The sequence below is a fragment of the Myxine glutinosa genome, chromosome 8 (assembly GCF_964187855.1).
Source record: "Myxine glutinosa chromosome 8, kmMyxGlut1.1, whole genome shotgun sequence".
In the NCBI taxonomy this organism is placed as follows: Eukaryota; Metazoa; Chordata; class Myxini; order Myxiniformes; family Myxinidae; genus Myxine; species Myxine glutinosa.
The window spans coordinates 104919746-104936818 of NC_136268.1; the positions used below are offsets into that span (position 1 = coordinate 104919746).

The 17073-nt window shown below is 47.0% G+C and overlaps 1 protein-coding gene across 1 annotated transcript in view; it reads right to left on the reverse strand.

The window, feature by feature from the left end:
• The window catches only part of LOC137418004 (neurogenic locus notch homolog protein 1-like), an 84453-nt gene that overhangs the window by 31116 nt on the left and 36264 nt on the right, over window positions 1-17073 (reverse strand). Inside the window, exons 7-23 of the mRNA XM_068103948.2 lie at window positions 14338-14493; window positions 14060-14245; window positions 11028-11141; window positions 8217-8330; window positions 6953-7186; window positions 6718-6828; window positions 6194-6386; window positions 5175-5320; window positions 3764-3877; window positions 3526-3645; window positions 3192-3344; window positions 2796-3024; window positions 2492-2693; window positions 1911-2061; window positions 994-1178; window positions 557-689; window positions 54-311 (exon numbers count right to left, since the gene is read on the reverse strand). Coding sequence (XP_067960049.2) covers window positions 54-311; window positions 557-689; window positions 994-1178; window positions 1911-2061; window positions 2492-2693; window positions 2796-3024; window positions 3192-3344; window positions 3526-3645; window positions 3764-3877; window positions 5175-5320; window positions 6194-6386; window positions 6718-6828; window positions 6953-7186; window positions 8217-8330; window positions 11028-11141; window positions 14060-14245; window positions 14338-14493 — 2799 coding nt within the window. The remainder of the gene's footprint in view (window positions 1-53; window positions 312-556; window positions 690-993; window positions 1179-1910; window positions 2062-2491; window positions 2694-2795; window positions 3025-3191; window positions 3345-3525; window positions 3646-3763; window positions 3878-5174; window positions 5321-6193; window positions 6387-6717; window positions 6829-6952; window positions 7187-8216; window positions 8331-11027; window positions 11142-14059; window positions 14246-14337; window positions 14494-17073) is intronic.

Sequence of the window (17073 nt, forward strand, 5' to 3'; positions counted from 1 at the left end):
AAACAACATCCACGTGAGAAACCTTTGGAGTGACAGTGACAAGATCTGCATACCCATGTAACCTGGACGGCAGATGCAGCGATAATCGTTGTCCAGTTGAACGCAGTCCAGGAAACCAGGACCGTCACAAGGATGCGACGCGCACTCGTTCACGTCGCCCTCACATCGTGCGCCGACAAACCCCGGTGGACATAAACACTCAAATCCTCCGACGCGATCCAAACAGCTGCCTCCGTGAAAGCACCGGAGCTCCCTGGTGTCGGGGTCTATACTTGACGAGCAATCGTCTTCGTCGATCTCACACAGTATGCCTGTGGCAGCAGGTGGGCATATTCCAAAAGAGGAGCTCCAACAATACCTCATGAAACATCACATTTATCTTTCATCATTTGCAAATGTAATCGCTGATTGACATTGAAAACGCGATCACCTCGTTCATATTTATCTCCATGTACCTTATTCATCACTACCATTTGTCAAAATATCCTCGATGTAAAATACATCGTGAGAGTGCATAAGATACAGTAGGGCAGAGGCAGTCTCGCACTGCACTCACCGAGTGTTCCTGGTGGACACACACACTTGTAACCGTTGATGAGATCGAGACACTTTCCACCATTCTGGCAAGGGCTCGAGAGGCATTCATTCTTCTCGGACTCACAGTTAACACCGTGGAAACCATCAGGGCACTATCGGGTCAGAGAGGAGAAGGTTTGTTCAACAAACGATTTGTGGGTCAGGTTTTGTTCTCAATAGACAATCGACAAATGTTAGACGTTGCAAGTCGACGGCAATCGCCTTTTGCTATACTTTCCATGCCCAACATTCTCTCCAACTTTTGGCAAATTCAGGACAGGTTTACACAGCTATTATGCATAACCAGAGTTCAAAGGTCAATGTATTTATGAGGCGAATCCCCTCGGAACATATATCTAAACACAGGCCTGTTCTGGAGAATAAAAACATAAGAACAACTATAAGTAGGAGGAGCACCTTGCAGGTGTACGAGGCAAGGCTGTCAACGCATGTGGCTCCATGAAGACATGGATTGGATAAGCATTCATCCACTTGCTCGTCACAGTAACTCCCCTGGAACCCCGTTGTACACTGGCAGTAGTGGGAATTGCCAGCATCCACGCAACGGCCGCCACGCTTGCACAGGTGAGACACTTTCACACCTGCACGCACGCGCACACACACACACACGACAGGTAAAACACTTCCATGAATCTATAAAAACAAATGTACAAAAACAATCACATGCGCACACATACACACACACCACCATATCTGTATGCATGTAGCATTGTTACTGTATGGTTGTCAAACAAGCATTCATTAATTGTCTCCATGAACAATTTGGAAACCTTTCTGTCCTGGAAGCAGGCAGGGCCAGAACCACACAGCACGTCTCCACTAGATGGTCGAAGCTCGATGTAGATGTCACAATGTTCACGTTACATATTGACACTACACAAAAGTCCTGGGTATATTACATTAGACTACCTGATTGCTGACAGCAGCAACACAAACCACCGAACCTAATTTATTAAAACACTGACTCATAGCATACAGTCGTTTTGCAGATATTTAGCATCAAATCTCAAAACTTCGTTGTGTTTTGCAATGAAACTTGGTGATGAGACTGTGACACAATAATACTCATTCATGTAATGGGAATTAACACCAGCCCGCCTAAAAAAGCCCTCACAACCCCCCACCCCATCAATCCACCTCGCCTTCCACACACCCCAATCACCCACTCCCCACCCCGATAAAAAGCCAGCTTGAACGATTTAAGGAAACAAGCAGAAGGTTAGAAGAGATAGGCCACCAGTTGAGTTCAAATACCGTCAGCGTGTCCGTACAACACAAGACCAAATGCAGCAATAGGGACCGAACCGACAGACCTCTTTGCTTGGCGGCCACGGCACATGGCACGTTCGGAATGTCACAATAAAGGCCGCTCCAGCCTGTGGGACACACACAACGGAAACTTGCTGCCTCCTGCACACACGTGCCATTCCTGCATGGAGCTGAGGAACACCAGTCAACCACGTTCTACGGTAACAAATGGGAAGGGCAAAAATGAAGGGGTTAGCGCATGCAAACAAATCTAGGCCAACACAAACACAAGCCATAATGGAGCATGTACATATACTCTAGGACCGATAGGACAGGAAAATGGCCGCAAAGGTTGAAATCAAACTCAGGAACATGATCTTTAATGTGAACGCCCAGCACAGCAGTGTCTTCAAATGTCACCAAGACCAAATATTTAACTTTGATCGGCTTCCGTTATCAAACGATATCAGTTCAAAGTTATCCGAAATATGCGCGACTCGCTTCACTCATTAATAAATCCCCCTCGATTCCGACAGAGCCGACAGTGGCATCACCAAATCTAAACTTAACAAATCTGGGGCTGAAATATGCTTTCACTTTTCTCCTTTTTGTAGAAGTTAAAGAAAAACATTTGTCCCATCATCACCTGGCACTCGGTTCCAACGTAGCCACGAGGACAAAAGCATTTGTAGTTTCCCAGGGCGTCCACACAGGTTCCACCATTGAGGCACGGTCGTGAGGTGCACTCGTTCAGGTCGACCTCACAGTACTCCCCCGAAAATCCCAGTTTGCAAAGACAGCTGAACATGTTAATCCCATCCACGCATGTTCCATTGTTCAGGCATGAGCTGGGCGGAGGGAGCAAAGTACGAATTGCTATTCAAAGCACACAAATCGTAAAATAACGGTGTCCTAGAGAAAGGTTCTTGTGAAGTTGTCAAGTCCCTCACCTGCTGGAGCACTCCTGCTTGTTCACTTCACAGCGTGATCCTGTAAAACCTGGGAGGCACCTGCACACAAAGCTATCGACGTAATCGTAGCACGTTCCACCGTTAAGGCACGGACCGCTTGCACATTCATCCACCTCGTGCTGGCACTCCGGGCCATGGAAACCCAGGCGGCAAGCGCAGGAGAACGTGTTGAAGCCGTCTGCGCAGGATCCACCATTTTTACAAGGGTCTGGAGGTGGCAAACGGCGCAAGATTCGCTTAGGATCTCCACTATTTCCATCTATTTATTGTCCTACCTCCAAGCATTGCTCCCTCCCAAATACCATCCTACATTCCTTGGATCTGAGCGACCAAATCTCCTCCCAAAAAGTTGCCCATCACCCAAATGACCCTTACTCGGAGAGCATTCGTCAATATCCAGGTGGCAGTTATTTCCGGAGAACCCAGGGTGGCACAAGCAATGGTACGCTCCCGGCGTGTTTTCACACGTGCCACCGTGATGGCATGGCTGTCCGGTGCACTCATCAATGTCGGTTTCACATTGTGGTCCTTCACACATGTCAAAACAGGACACCATCCAGTGAAAATGGCACACGTTAGCAAAGGTGGCATTATAAAGTGGGCATAAAAAGATAAGCAAATGGGAGAGGAAAAGCGTAACAGGTAATAAAGATGATTGGACGAGTAAGCTCGGCAGCCACATAGAAAGCAAAGATAATATTTCTCTCACCTCGCCACCCCGTGGAGCAGCTGCAGGAGAAGCTGGAGAAATTGGCAGCTGGCTGGCACGTTCCCGCATGCCGACAGGGCTGGGAAGCGCAAGGTGCCAATGCCAGTTCGCAGCGTCGTCCTGCCACACATAACCAACATAAAGACATCTGCCAAACTTCCGGCTTGCTAAATGGGTGTGCTGGCTTCATGGCTCATCCTGCCATTAACAACTGAAAATGTGTGCATGCAATGTGTACCTGTGTATGGCAGAGGGCAATGGCAAGAGAAATCTGCCACTTCATCGACGCATTGACCACCATGCAGGCATGGCTCGAAAGCACAATCATCCACATCCTCCTCACAGGAAGCACCTGCCATGATGCAGAATCAATTCGCCACTTACAAATACATCACGTCACCTGCTCAGTAAACTAACCTGTTAATCACCAAGGTAATCTATCAAAGCAAAGTTTTAAACACCACACAAAGCGCCGAGTCATAATTAGTCAAGATTATCTTACTATAATTCACCAAATGTCCGTCCGTCCATTCAAAAGTACCGCAAAAACGGCTCAACCGATCGCAACGATATTTTGGGTGGGTATTCCTGGGACCTCTGGGAGTAAAATAGGCTATATTGTTTTTCCAATTTTTCCAAGTTTTCCAATTTTTCCAAACACGTTGGAATAATATTTACCGGTATGAACAGTGATGTGGCTTTTGTTGAAATTCTACATACCAGGAGAGAGTAGATCGACTCCTGACGAACTCTTCCTATAGAAAAGTGTGGCACTGAAGTAACACGGCAGCGTGTGCAAAGCGACAGAGAAACAGGTGTAGCGGCCGCTTCCGTGTTACAGATTCGGCGCGCACTCTTCACACACATAAACATGTGACTGAGAAAGACATGTAGCGGCCGCTTCCGTTTTGCAAAATTCAATCCTTTTTCAAAATGGGCGCCATGTACTGTTTAGATTTTGATGATTTGCATGTGATATGATTCAACAGATGTTTATATGAATCGTTTAAAATAAAAAAAGCCTTCTGATATTTTGCCTTTTCATTTGGGCCTCCCAATTGAAGCCCCGCCCACAGGGCGGGTACCGTTGTTAGTAGAAGGAAACCTCAATACAGGAGGTGGCCATTTGGCCCATCATGCCAGTGCAGTATCCACACCCAATTAGCTGAATATCCACACCCATTAATGTAATGAAACAAAATGCACTTATTTTTATAATAACTCAAATATCCCATTTAATCTTCAAGCAGGGAATTTGGTTGGGTTACCAGAAAAGAATGGCCAGCTTTTTTCAAAAGACATGCTGGGATCTTTAATGTCCACCACCCAAATGCAGATGGGACAGCCAGCTTTACATCGCTGTCTGAAGGCTAGTATATTCCAACAAGCATTACCTCCTCCAAGAATATGTAAGTTGGATTCGATCCAACAGAGGAATAAATCCACAAACAGACAGTTCGGAAGCACGTGCATTCCCATCAATGAAAAAGCAGAATATTTTATACAACTGCAATCATGTAACATTAAAAATGTCAGCATGGTGGCACAATGCCATTGGTGAATAACCAGACAACCCAAGGTAGTTGGCACCATGGTTGTACTTTTTAACCAACATTCCCAGCACACACTTTTTCCTTAATGCCCCATACCCTGAAAACCAGACGGGCAATGGCAAATGAAGCCACGGAGAAGATCGTGGCATGTTCCACCGTGCATGCACGGCATCGAGTGGCAATCATCGACGTCTCGCTCACAGCGCTTGCCCTCCCAGCCATCTTCGCACTCGCACACAAACCTGCACACATTGACCTTTGTGAGTCATAAATGGCGTTTGTTTAAAAGGTTATTGTAGGAGTAAAGATGAAAAAAATACTGGGAAAGATCTCTAGGGAATAAAACAGCAAGAAACATTTCTGAGAAGGCCTAAAACTACCGGAATAACTAACTCTGAAATGGTCCTAACCCATATTGGCGCCATGCAATTAATGTTGGTAAAAACATTATTGAGGACTTTCAATAACTGTATTCTTTTCCAAAGAATTTGGAAATTGATAACATTAATTTTAACAACATCAATGATTTATAGGACGTGAGGCAGCCAAATGGCACATCTTTTTCTGTATTTTTTCGTTCACAACAATCTTCGAAAATCACCTGGCTGGCTGTCAGTAATCACCGAACATGGTAAAATAGCACCATTGATTTATCTCTCCTTAAAAAAAAAAGTCTAACTTCCGCCATATTGAAATGAACTGTCCCTGACTACATCAACCAAATCCTTGCGGTGAACATGTCATGATGTTAATAGGTCTAGGGGCCACTAGCCCGGCCTGCCAAGGCTCACTGGAAAACATCAAATACTTTCCCCCATCAGAATCCAGCTACAACTTTCCCTGCTCTTTTCAATCTCCCTGCTTTCCCTGCTCTTTTTCCAACTTTCCCTGCTCCTAATTGGCATAAAACACTCACGGTGTCCAATAAGCCCATGTAATGGAAAATGGTTGCCAATAGGACCTATCGGTGCATAAGCTACCGGTCAGCTAGCAGTAAAGAAGGGGATTGGCATCTGGGAAGGTGGCATTTGCAAGGGAGGGCAGGTGAGGGTTGAGATCAAGGGGTGGGGGACAGAGAGGGTACAAATGAAATATAAATATCAGAAAATACACACATTCCAGGAGCATCGTGGCACAAGCCATGAACACACGGGCTGCTGTAGCACTCATCGGTTTTGGCATAGCAAAGTGGGCCATAAAATCCCTCCAGACACTCGCAGTAAAACTTGTTTATTGCATCGTGGCACACACCCCCATTCTGACATGGCTGGGATGCACACTCATCCACCTCTGTTTCACATTCAGAACCTGCGGGGGTCAAAGGGCATATCGATAGTGAAGGATGGACAGAAGAAAAGGGGCAGGCAGGGGTTAAGAGATTAGTGGTTTTGACAGCTCAGGTTTGCACAAAGTGTCTTCGGATGTCACTACATTTGTATTCATTATCATTAAATAATGTAATTCCCTTTACATCAATTGCACATCATCCCTGGCATCAACCATCTAACCATACAAAACTATCCTCTGTCATCCATAGCTTTGTTGGCTTAGTGAATCGGTGTAAGAGGTTACGTATGAACAGTTTGCTACAAGTTACTTGTTGTGAGTTTGGTAAATTCAGGCCATGATGTGCACAAACCTGTGTAGCCAGGTCGGCAAATGCACTTATAGCCATTGATTTCATCCACACAGCGGCCGTGCAGGCAGGGTTTGCTCTCACAATCATCGAAGTTGATTTCACAATTCACCCCTAACAGGAAGTGACATCGCAGAATAAGAGTCAAAGTTATTGACGCAATGAAAATGAGTGGCATGCAATTAATACTGATCATGGGATTGTGGGAGTAATTACAAGATAAAGTGTTTGCACCCACCAGAGGTGCCCTCAGGGCAGACACATTGATAGCGCGCTACCAGATCCAGGCAGCGGGCGCCATTTTGGCAAGGAGAGCTCACGCACTCATCCAGTTGAGCATCACACAGCTGACCCGTGTACCCCGGCCGGCAGACGCAGGAGAACGACGCGATGTCATCCACACACGAGCCATGGTGGCACGGCCGCTGGGCGCACTCGTCCACGTTCACTTCGCAAAGCCGACCCGTAAAGCCTGGTGAGAGGTGACCGAGACCAGCAAAAACGAGGTGAGAAAAGTGTGCCAGAAATGAAATGGGAATAAATTAGTGGTGAGCAACAAACACCGAGCTGAAAACCTATGACCCCCCCTAACCTTCCTCACAATGCCCCATATAACAGTATGACCCTCCCCTACCCCTTTACCCATCTCCCAAAAAAGGTTGATACATATCGATATATCAATAATAATACAGGCCTTCGCTTTTCACCTTGTGCTGCATCCCTCCCACATAGAGGCTTACAATTGTTCTGCTATATTTCTTATAAAAATGGCGATGAAACGAGCTATCAGCATGCATTTAATGTCACAATGCAACGAGCACAACAAAGTGTGCAAACAAATGTGCGACTAGATGTGCAAATATTACCGACGGCAAAAAAGTTTGTACTTCCAAACAAAAACATTTGGAATTTCCCGCCATTTTCGTGAGAAAGTCCAAGTAGCCATCAACCCGAACCCAAATCTATTCTATTCCAGGCCTCTCCCCACTCTCTTTCAGATTCCCACAGACTCCGTCGGCTCTCCCCCTACACCCCCACCTTCCCCCAGCCCCCAAACACTGAACCGTGCAATTCAAATTCCCATTGAGATGGCAGTCTCTCCCCACTCTCCCCTTTCCTGCATCCTCAAAGCCAAACCACCGCCCACCGCCCCCCCCTCTCTCTCTCTCTCTCTCCAAGCCAGTCGTAGCCTATCCCAGCCTGATTAGCATGAACTCCGGGAGCCCTTCCCAGGCACTGTGCGACCCCGGTGCCAACGAAGCTCGAGGAAACAAAGGGCTCCTGCGTTCCTCGCCAGGCCTGAACCCCACCACCACAACCTCTCAATCTCTTTCTCTCAACCCATCACTTTCCTGCTGCCATCTTCCTCCCCCTCACACATACACTGCTTTACCAAACTCAAAACTTAAAACTCTGCCATGTGGCAATTCCTTCATTAAAGGAAGGCAACAAAATGATGGGGTCCATTACATAGAGTGGGCATACTAATTAATGGGATGTACCTTCGGTGCACTGGCAGGAATACGAATTTGGTCCGTCGATGCACTTGGCTCCATTGAGGCACGGCGTCTGTGTACATTCATCCATGTCGATCTGACACATGGCGCCCGAGAACCCTGCCCGCCGAGGCACACAGAACGCACGGTCAAGTTTGGCCTGAGGAGGCCAGATGAGAGTGAGGATTATTTTCTCACTTTTTAAGGTCAATCCTGTACCTCCTAAAGACCCCCACCCCACCCCACCTGTCAAAGAGCATAACATTGTAGAACAAAACTTTTTGTTGTGTTTATGTTGTGCTTCCCCTTCTCTTCCCATCTTGTCTACCGCTCCCCTTTTTATATACTTTGTTTGTTTGTCTGTTTGATTTGTTTGTGTGATAAATGTTAGCTCTTTCACGAGCCTCGATTATGTATACAAAAAAAAAAAAAAAAAAAACTTTTTGTTGTGATATGCAGCTCTCCAGGCAGCTTATTTGATTAAACAAACTCAAACATAACTCTACTTGTAAAAAGACATTTTGGCAAATGTTATAATTTGTGTCAGACTGGTGGAATGCGTACTCCATCTTACATCTCCCTTCCTATTTATTTTTCCAACCTCAATTCCTATCATTCCTGCTATTGTACCATCTCAATGGTTCATATTCACCTTCCATTGCATCTGCCTCCTCCTTAGCACCACATTTCTATTTTCAATTCATCACTACCCTCACTCCGTGACACCCAACAAGGTTTACGCTAAATATCTCACCCATATCACTCAGCGTTCTCATCCCCACCCGACAAAGATCACTTCTCTTAATTTTGTCCTTCTCCTTCTTCCTACAACCCTGCCCTTAAACTTTCACTCTCACCTTTCCAAGAACATCCTCCTCTACTCTGAAAATCAATATGGGTATAGTGTTTTCAACAAGAAGCCCACATCAAAGTACTCATAGTGCGGCAAAGGGCATATCTAGGCATGGCAGTTTACAAATGACGAAATGAAACTCAACCTCCTTCATTGCAGGCTCCTTTCAGCTCCTCACAAGCCCTCTCCCCTCCCCTCCTCCCAATTCTCAAATGTTGAACCCCTCTTCCACCGTGACAATGAACTTTAGTATTTCTAGCAGACAATGAGGCGTCCTGCCAATGGTGCAGCTCCCCACCTTAAGCCCACCCGCCCCATGCTCCTCGCCTACATTGGGAGCACAACTCCAATGCCTGTCAGCAGGAGTTGCGATGGAAGGAGGAACAGTGGATGGAGCGTGAGGAGGAAGGCCGGAAAGGCCACAAAAAAGCATCGAGAGAAAAGATGAGGAAATTAGTAAGGCATGGACGTACTAGTTCTGGCCACAGAACAAACACTAGTAAAAGGCTACTGTCAATATCCAAGGCCTTGAACCTTCCCAAGGTATACAAGGCTACGAGATGAATGTTACATCATATTGCATCAAAGAAAACCTGTATGACTAAATGACAATCGACAGATTAAGGTGGTCAATCACGCTTCTTCTTCTTCTTGTTAGTGTGCCTCCTTCAATCCTGCAAATTCTTATATACTTTGTGAATGTTAGGATTTGGACAATAATGCATACGACTGGTTGAGTTAAAGCTGAAGGGTAAAAAAAAAAAAAAAAATGGACGTCAAACACAATCCAAATATGATCAGGTCGATGATTTATATTCCCAGTGGACATTTGATTAATTTTGGGTACACTGATCTGATCCGATATCCCATTGGGCACTCACCATTGATTTAGCATAATTTAATCAACACAGCGGTTCTAAGACAAGGAAAGGTCGTCAGGACTCGAGCCAGTCAACTCCACGACCCCTATCTCCCACCTCTCCCTCCATCAAGCTACAGAACAATAACCCTGGGTCAGTGGATGTACTCACGATCACAGACAGAATAAGATTTAAGAAACTGGAGTTACATCTACATGGAGGATGTGCGGTTGGGGGAATCAGTGATTGCACAGTGCACGTGTGGTTGTGGGAGTCAGAAATAAATAAATAAATGTCTGACTGCAGTTGCAGAAGGAATAGAAACATTGCAAAATAAATAAATATCCAGCGTTCCTCAAATTATACATCAATGCAAAGGAGTGAAAGCCAACTGGAATCACCCAAAGATTGAACTACAAATATATATATAATTCCAACCATGAATCTATAATAGTCAGGAATGGGCCGACAGAGTTCATTAAAAGGATAAAAACTAAGGGCAGACAGCCAATGAGGCATAATAAATGAATCGTCGCACAATGGTACGAAGGCTGCATCGTGACCCACACAAAGGTAGGGATAAAGAGCCACACAAGGAAAAAGCAGGTCGCTCTAAGCTAGCGGTTTGCATGTTATTCGTCTTTTGCTCGGCATATTTCCCCTAAACAGAAGAGAAAGAATACGGTGAGCTCCAGGACAAAAAGTAATGTTACAAAACTTCAGTAATGTTTTGACCCCAGTTGCATGTCCCACACACCCTCAGCCGCCTGACCCACACCGCCGTACTCTTCGATGGTGTAACAGTACGTCTGCTCTGATTGTAAATGAGTTTCGAGAAAGAATGGGAAAGAAGTAGGTGGGGAGGAAGAAGGTAGGGTTGGGGGTGGGGGAGTTATTAGTCTGAGTAGGACTTGGATTCAAGCCAAGGCACCAGACCAAGATACAAAGGCCAGTTTGTTCTCCCTCTCTGAGACATTCCCCCTCCCTCCTCCCAATCCACTTCCACTTCCACAAGGCAATACTTTCCTTTGACCCATCTCGAGTGAAGTGGTACATGTACATCCATTTGTTTTATGTGTGTAAAGGTATATATCATAAACTGACCAGGAGGGCAATGGCAAACGAATGATTTGATACGGTCGGTACAGTTTCCACCATTCAGGCATGGCTGGCTCTCACATTCGTTGATGTCAACCTCACAGTATGTTCCTGCGAACCCTGAGAGAGACAGCACAAGAAAGATTGAGTGAGAGTAGTAGGAAGGGGGTGAGAAAGAGCGAGGGGGCAAGAGATAAAAACAGAGAGAGCACAAGGGAGAGACAGAAAGAGCACGAGAGAAAGAGCACGAGAGAGAGAGAGAGCACGAGAGAGAGAGAGAGAGCACGAGAGAGAGAGAGAGAGAGAGAGAGAGAATTAGAGAGAGAGAGAGAGAGAAAGATAGAGAGAAAGAGAGTCTATAATCTATCAGAGAGAGAGAGAGAGAGAGAGGGGGCACAAGAGAGGGAGGGCAGAGGGAGAGGGAGAGGGAGAGGGAGAGAGAGAGAGAGATAGAGAGAGAGAGAGAGCATAATAGAGAGAGAGAGAGATAGAGCACAAGAGGGCAAAATAGTGAGAGAGTGAGAGTGAGAGTGAGAGAGTGAGAGTGTGAGAGTGTGAGAGAGTGAGAGAGTGAGAGAGTGAGAGAGTGAGAGAGTGAGAGAGTGAGAGAGTGAGAGAGAGAGAGAGAGAGAGAGAGAGAGAGAGAGAGAGAGAGCGGACACAATAGAGTAGAGAGTGAGAGAGTGCACAATAGAGTGAGAGAGGGCACACTAGAGAGTAAGGGAGGGCACAATAGAGAGGGATAGAGGTCGAGGGCGAGAGAGATCAATGTGTGTGAGAGGTCGAGGACGAAGAGGTCGAGGTCAAGGACAAGAGGGTGAGGGCAAAAGAGGTCGAGGGCGAGGCAGGGAGAGGTCGAGGGCGAGGCAGGGAGAGGTCGAGGGCGAGGCAGGGAGAGGTCGAGGGCAAGGCAGAGAGAGGTCAAGGGCAAGGCAGAGAGAGGTCAAGGGCGAGGCAGAGAGAGGTCAAGGGTGAGGCAGAGAGAGGTCGAAGGCGAGGCAGAGAGGTCAAGGGCGAGGCAGAGAGAGGTCGAGGACGAGACAGAAAGAGGGTTGAGGGCAAGGCAGAGAGAGGTCAAGGATGAGGCAGAGAGAGGTCGAGGGCGAGTCAGAGAGAGGTCGAGGGCAAGGCAGAGAGAGGTCGAGGACAAGGCAGAGAGAGGTCGAGGACAAGGCAGAGAGAGGTCGAGGACAAGGCATTGAGAGGTCGAGGACGAGACAGAAAGAGGGTTGAGGGCAAGGCAGAGAGAGGTGAAGGGCGAGGCCGAGAGAGGTCGAGGGTGAGTCAGAGAGAGGGAGAGGACGAGGCAGAGAGAGGTCGATGGCAAGGCAGAGAGAGGTGAAGGATGAGGAAGAGAGAGGTGAAGGAGGAGGTAGAGAGAGGTCAAGGGCGAGGCAGAGAGAGGTCGTGGGCGAGGCAGAGAGAGGTCGAGGGCTAGTCAGAGAGGACAAGGCAGAGAGTGGTCGAAGGCAAGGCAGAGAAAGATTGATGAAGGGAGAGGTCAAGGTCGAGGCAGAGAGGTGAAGGATGAGGCAGAGAGAGGTGAAGGACGAGGTAGAGAGAGGTCGAGAGTGACTCAGAGAGGGAGATGCAGAGAGCAGTCGAGGGAAAGGCAGAGAAAGATCGAGGAAGGGAGAGGTAAAGGTCGAGAGAAGTCGAGGGAGAGGAGAGGTTGAGGTTGCGGAAGAGAGAGAGAGGTCGAGTGTAAGAAGAGAGAGGTCAAGGGCGAGGAAAAGAGAGGTTGAGGGCAAGGAAAAGAGAGGGTGAGGGCAAGGAAAAGAGAAAGGTAGAGCGTGAGTGAGGATAAGAGAGGTTGAGGGTGAGAAAGCGAGAGGCTGAGGAAGGGAGACATCGAGGGCGAGGAAGAGAGATGTCCAGGTTGAGCGTGGTCCAGGTCGAGGCAAAGAGAGAGGTCGAGGCAAAGAGAGAGGTCGAGGGAGAGAGATGGGCGAGGGAGAAAGAGAGAGTTGGGGTGAGAGCGAGTGATGGGCTGAGGATGAGAGATGGGGAAAGGGCGAGACAGGGAGAGAGGGCAAGAGATGGAGGGAGGGCGAGAGATGGGGAGAAGATGAGAAAGGGGGAGAGTATGAGAGATGGGGAGAGCACAAGAGTTTGAGAGAGCATGAAAGTTTGAGAGAGCACGAGAGTTTGAGAGAGCACGAGAGTTTGAGAGAGCACGAGAGTTTGAGAGAGCAGGAGAGTTTGAGAGAGCACGAAAGTTTGAGAGAGCACGAAAGTTTGAGAGAGAATGAGAGTTTGAGAGAGCATGAAAATTTGAGAGAGCACGAAAATTTGAGAGAGCATGAAAGTTCGAGAGAGCACAAGAGCTTGAGAGAGCACAAGAGCTTGAGAGAGCACAAAAGTTTGAGAAAGTACAAAAGTTTGAGAAAGCACGAGAGCTTGAGAGAGCACGAAAGTTTGAGAGAGCACGGAAGTTTGAGTAAGCACAGGAGTTTGAGAGAGCACTAGAGATTGAGAGAGCACAAGAGTTTGAGACTGCGAGAGTTTGATGAGAGATTACCAGAGAGAGAGCACGAGAGATTTAGCACACCAGAGAGAGAGAGAGACAGTACAAGAGAGAAAGAGAGAAAGAGAGAGCGAGAGAGTGAGAGAGCGAGAGAGCGAGAGAGCGAGAGAGCGAGAGAGCGAGAGAGAGAGAGAGCCCAAGAGAGACTGATCAAAAAGTGAGAGAGAGCACGAAAGAGTGAGAGAGAGCACTCGTGAGTGAGCATGAGAGCTTGAGAGAGCGAGCGTGTGTCAGAGAGAGAGAGCGCCAAGGAGAACTCGAGAGAGCGACAGCTGGGATCAGAATGAGGGGAAGAGAGTGATGCTCTCAAATTAACAAATGTGATGATACACATTGCTATGTGTGAAGGTAAGTGAAAGAAAAATCTCCAAAATGTAATAGCAAAAGAGGACTGGACTCAGCAAGCAAAAGAGGCAGACAGATGTTCATGTGGGTTTATAAAATACTCATCTTTGAAGGCCATTTTGGAGCTTCGTGTGTGGAGAGTGCAAAGCACTATTCTGTGACTCACCTGGCATGCAGATGCAGGTGAACTCTCCAATCTGATCTAGGCATGTGGCATCGTTGCGGCACGGCATAGAGTAGCACTCATTCACGTCAGTCTCACATCGCGGGCCAGTGTACCCAGCGGCACACTCACATCGGAATAAGCCCTGAGTGTTGCGGCATTTCCCGCCATGCTCACATGGATTTGTACCTGGAGCAAGACAAAAAGTCTCGGGATCATACAGCAAAACAGAAGATGCAATGAAAAGCATCGCACCTGGTGGGAAATCCTCTTGGCCTTACCAATTGTGCATTCGTCTATATCTTCGCTGCAAGAAGAGCCAATGAAGCCTGGGCGACAGGTGCAAATGGCCATTCCGTTGATAGGGTTTGGGTCACACATATCACCTTCCTGGCACGGGTTGCTAACACAACCATCATCCAAGTGGCAGAGCAGGCCTGCCGAGTCACAGTATGCAAAGAAACAGCAAATAATAATAAAAACTATGTTCCTGCTCCAAGTATATTGTAAGTTAAAGTCATACGAGGAGCAAATGGGTTCATGCATGGCAGGATCTTTCGTGTTGACCTATTTGACATTCACATCTAAGCATTTGTTTCATGCATCTGGAAACCCAGGTTAAAATCACACATACTGTGTTCATTTGTCCATTGTCTACTGATGTCTTCATAATCAGTGTAAAAGTACAATGATGTCTCCTAATGTCCTTGCCCTGTACGCGATCCATCATGAGTGGAATATCACCATAAAAAAACGACATAAATATATTGTTACAGTTGTGGAAATCGACCCTGGGGAGTTGCATTCAACATGTAGTGAATCCTGGGTTAGTTATTTCGTGAGTATGTGTGCTTACATAGGTCCCTTCCCTTTGTACAGGGAATGGGGGGAAATGCGGTGTGGTTTAGCTAGGATTTTCCCATTCATGGTTTTCCCCAACTTCCACTTAACTTCCATCTAACTTTCCAACTTTCTGACTGTCAATCCATCAATCCAACACCAATCCCCCACCGGGAACCCTTCTCTCCTCGGTTTAACCTCCATCCATTACCATCCCTTCCATCCTTCGAACCACATTGACCCACAACCACACTAACACATTCATCCAACACGGTGACCTGCAACACTGCAACAAGTCCACACCGAACCACGGTGCTGCCAAGCTGTCTGCCATAAAACCCTCCACCTTCAAGCATTCACACCCACCTGTGCCCTCCTCTGTACCTCTACCTCCACATTACCATAACCTGTCACTGTTCAACGTAAGCACATAAATCTGTTTCCCTGCCTTATCTCCTTGCCTTCTAATCTGATGTTCAGTTTCTCACTGCTGTGGTTCGGTGCACATTACCTCAGCTTCTCCAGGCTCATGTTCAGTCAATGCTTCTCAAATGGCTCCTTCCACAACCCAAGCACTTCTTGCATCTCCTGCTCATTCTCCACTATTATCGCCAGATTGTGTGCACACAGTAGCTTCCCGAGAATGTCTTTCATTCTGGCTAGTTCCATCAACATAATGAACAATAGTGGGCCGGGTGTGCTTCCCTGCTTCAAATCGATGTCAACACAGAACTGCTCTGACATTCCAGGTTCAACCAAAACTCTTCCCTTCGTTCCCTCATACATGCCTTCTACCATCCTTACTTCTGCTTCTGGCACTCCCATATATCCCAGCATCGGTATCACCATCTCTCTCGAGACCATGCCGTAAGCCTTCTCAAGGTCCACAAGTCCTTGTACCATTTCCCCTAGCATCTCCAACCTCTTCCCTTTCTCAACCTATTGTTCTCCAACTATCTCCTACTCCACACCTTTCCAAACCCTCTCTAGGAGAATCATCATGCAACTTAGAATCGTGATACCTTTGTACTTCCTGGATCTTCCACATCTCCCTTCCTTTTTCATATTGGTACAATTACGTCAGTCTGTTATTCCTCCGGAACATTGCCCTCTCTCATCCATATATTTAGCAGCCTCTTCATCCAACTGACTCCAATCTCTCCCACTTTAAGTATCATCTCTGAACGTACTCATCAATGCCTAGCTATCTCCTTCATCGTTTTTCACACTGACGTCACAGCACCAGCTCCCTAATCTACAACTTACACTTTCCCTTCCACATAGCTCAGCAACTCCAACTCTTCGTTGATTCATCCCCACTTCAGCAACTCATTGAAATAGCCTTCCATTACCTTCAGTACTGCCCCCTTTTGTCACCAATGCTCCGTCTCTATCCTTGATCACCATCCTCCCCCTCTTCCCACCACATTTTCACATCCTTACCATCCTCTTCCCTGTCTCGAGCTATTTCTAAATAATATTCTTCCCACCATCCTCATCTAGGCAAGCCTGGTGTTGGCTTAGCGGTTAGGGTGCCGGCCTGGGATCCTAGGATCCTCGGCTCGAATCCCGGTTGATCGCTGAATTAACACCAGGGGGGTTGATTCAGCCTGTCATCCTTCTGAAGTCGGCAAATTGAGTACCAGTTCACTGGTAATTCCCTGTGTGTCGCAAGAGGCGACTAACAGGGTTGGTGGCAGGAAGGGCACCCGGCCGTAAAACATTGCTTCAAAAAGGGGACCACGGTGCCCAAAAAAGGCCAACCCCCGCTCTGTGGGGAAAAAATGGCCTCTAAAGGCGGTTCCACCATCCTCATCTAACCTGCTGTACACATCCGCTTCCATGTCATTCTTTGCCTTATCTACAGCGCTCTTTGCTGCTTTCTTACTCTGCCTTAACATGTGCAACACTGCATCCGGCTGCCTCCCTCTATCCTTGATCTTCTCGAGCTGGGTGTTGTTGTGTTCAGCATTTTGACAAATACAACATTGTATATAAAATAGGAGCATCAAGTGCAAAATTGTAACTATGTTTGTAAAATTGTAACTCATGTATTAATTTACAAATCCACAAATGTTATGCTGTGTGTCCCACAAAAGGTCACAACACCCGAAATGTTAATAACTTCACATTTTACTCCAATGGTTATGAGACTCATATCATTAGAAAGGGGAACT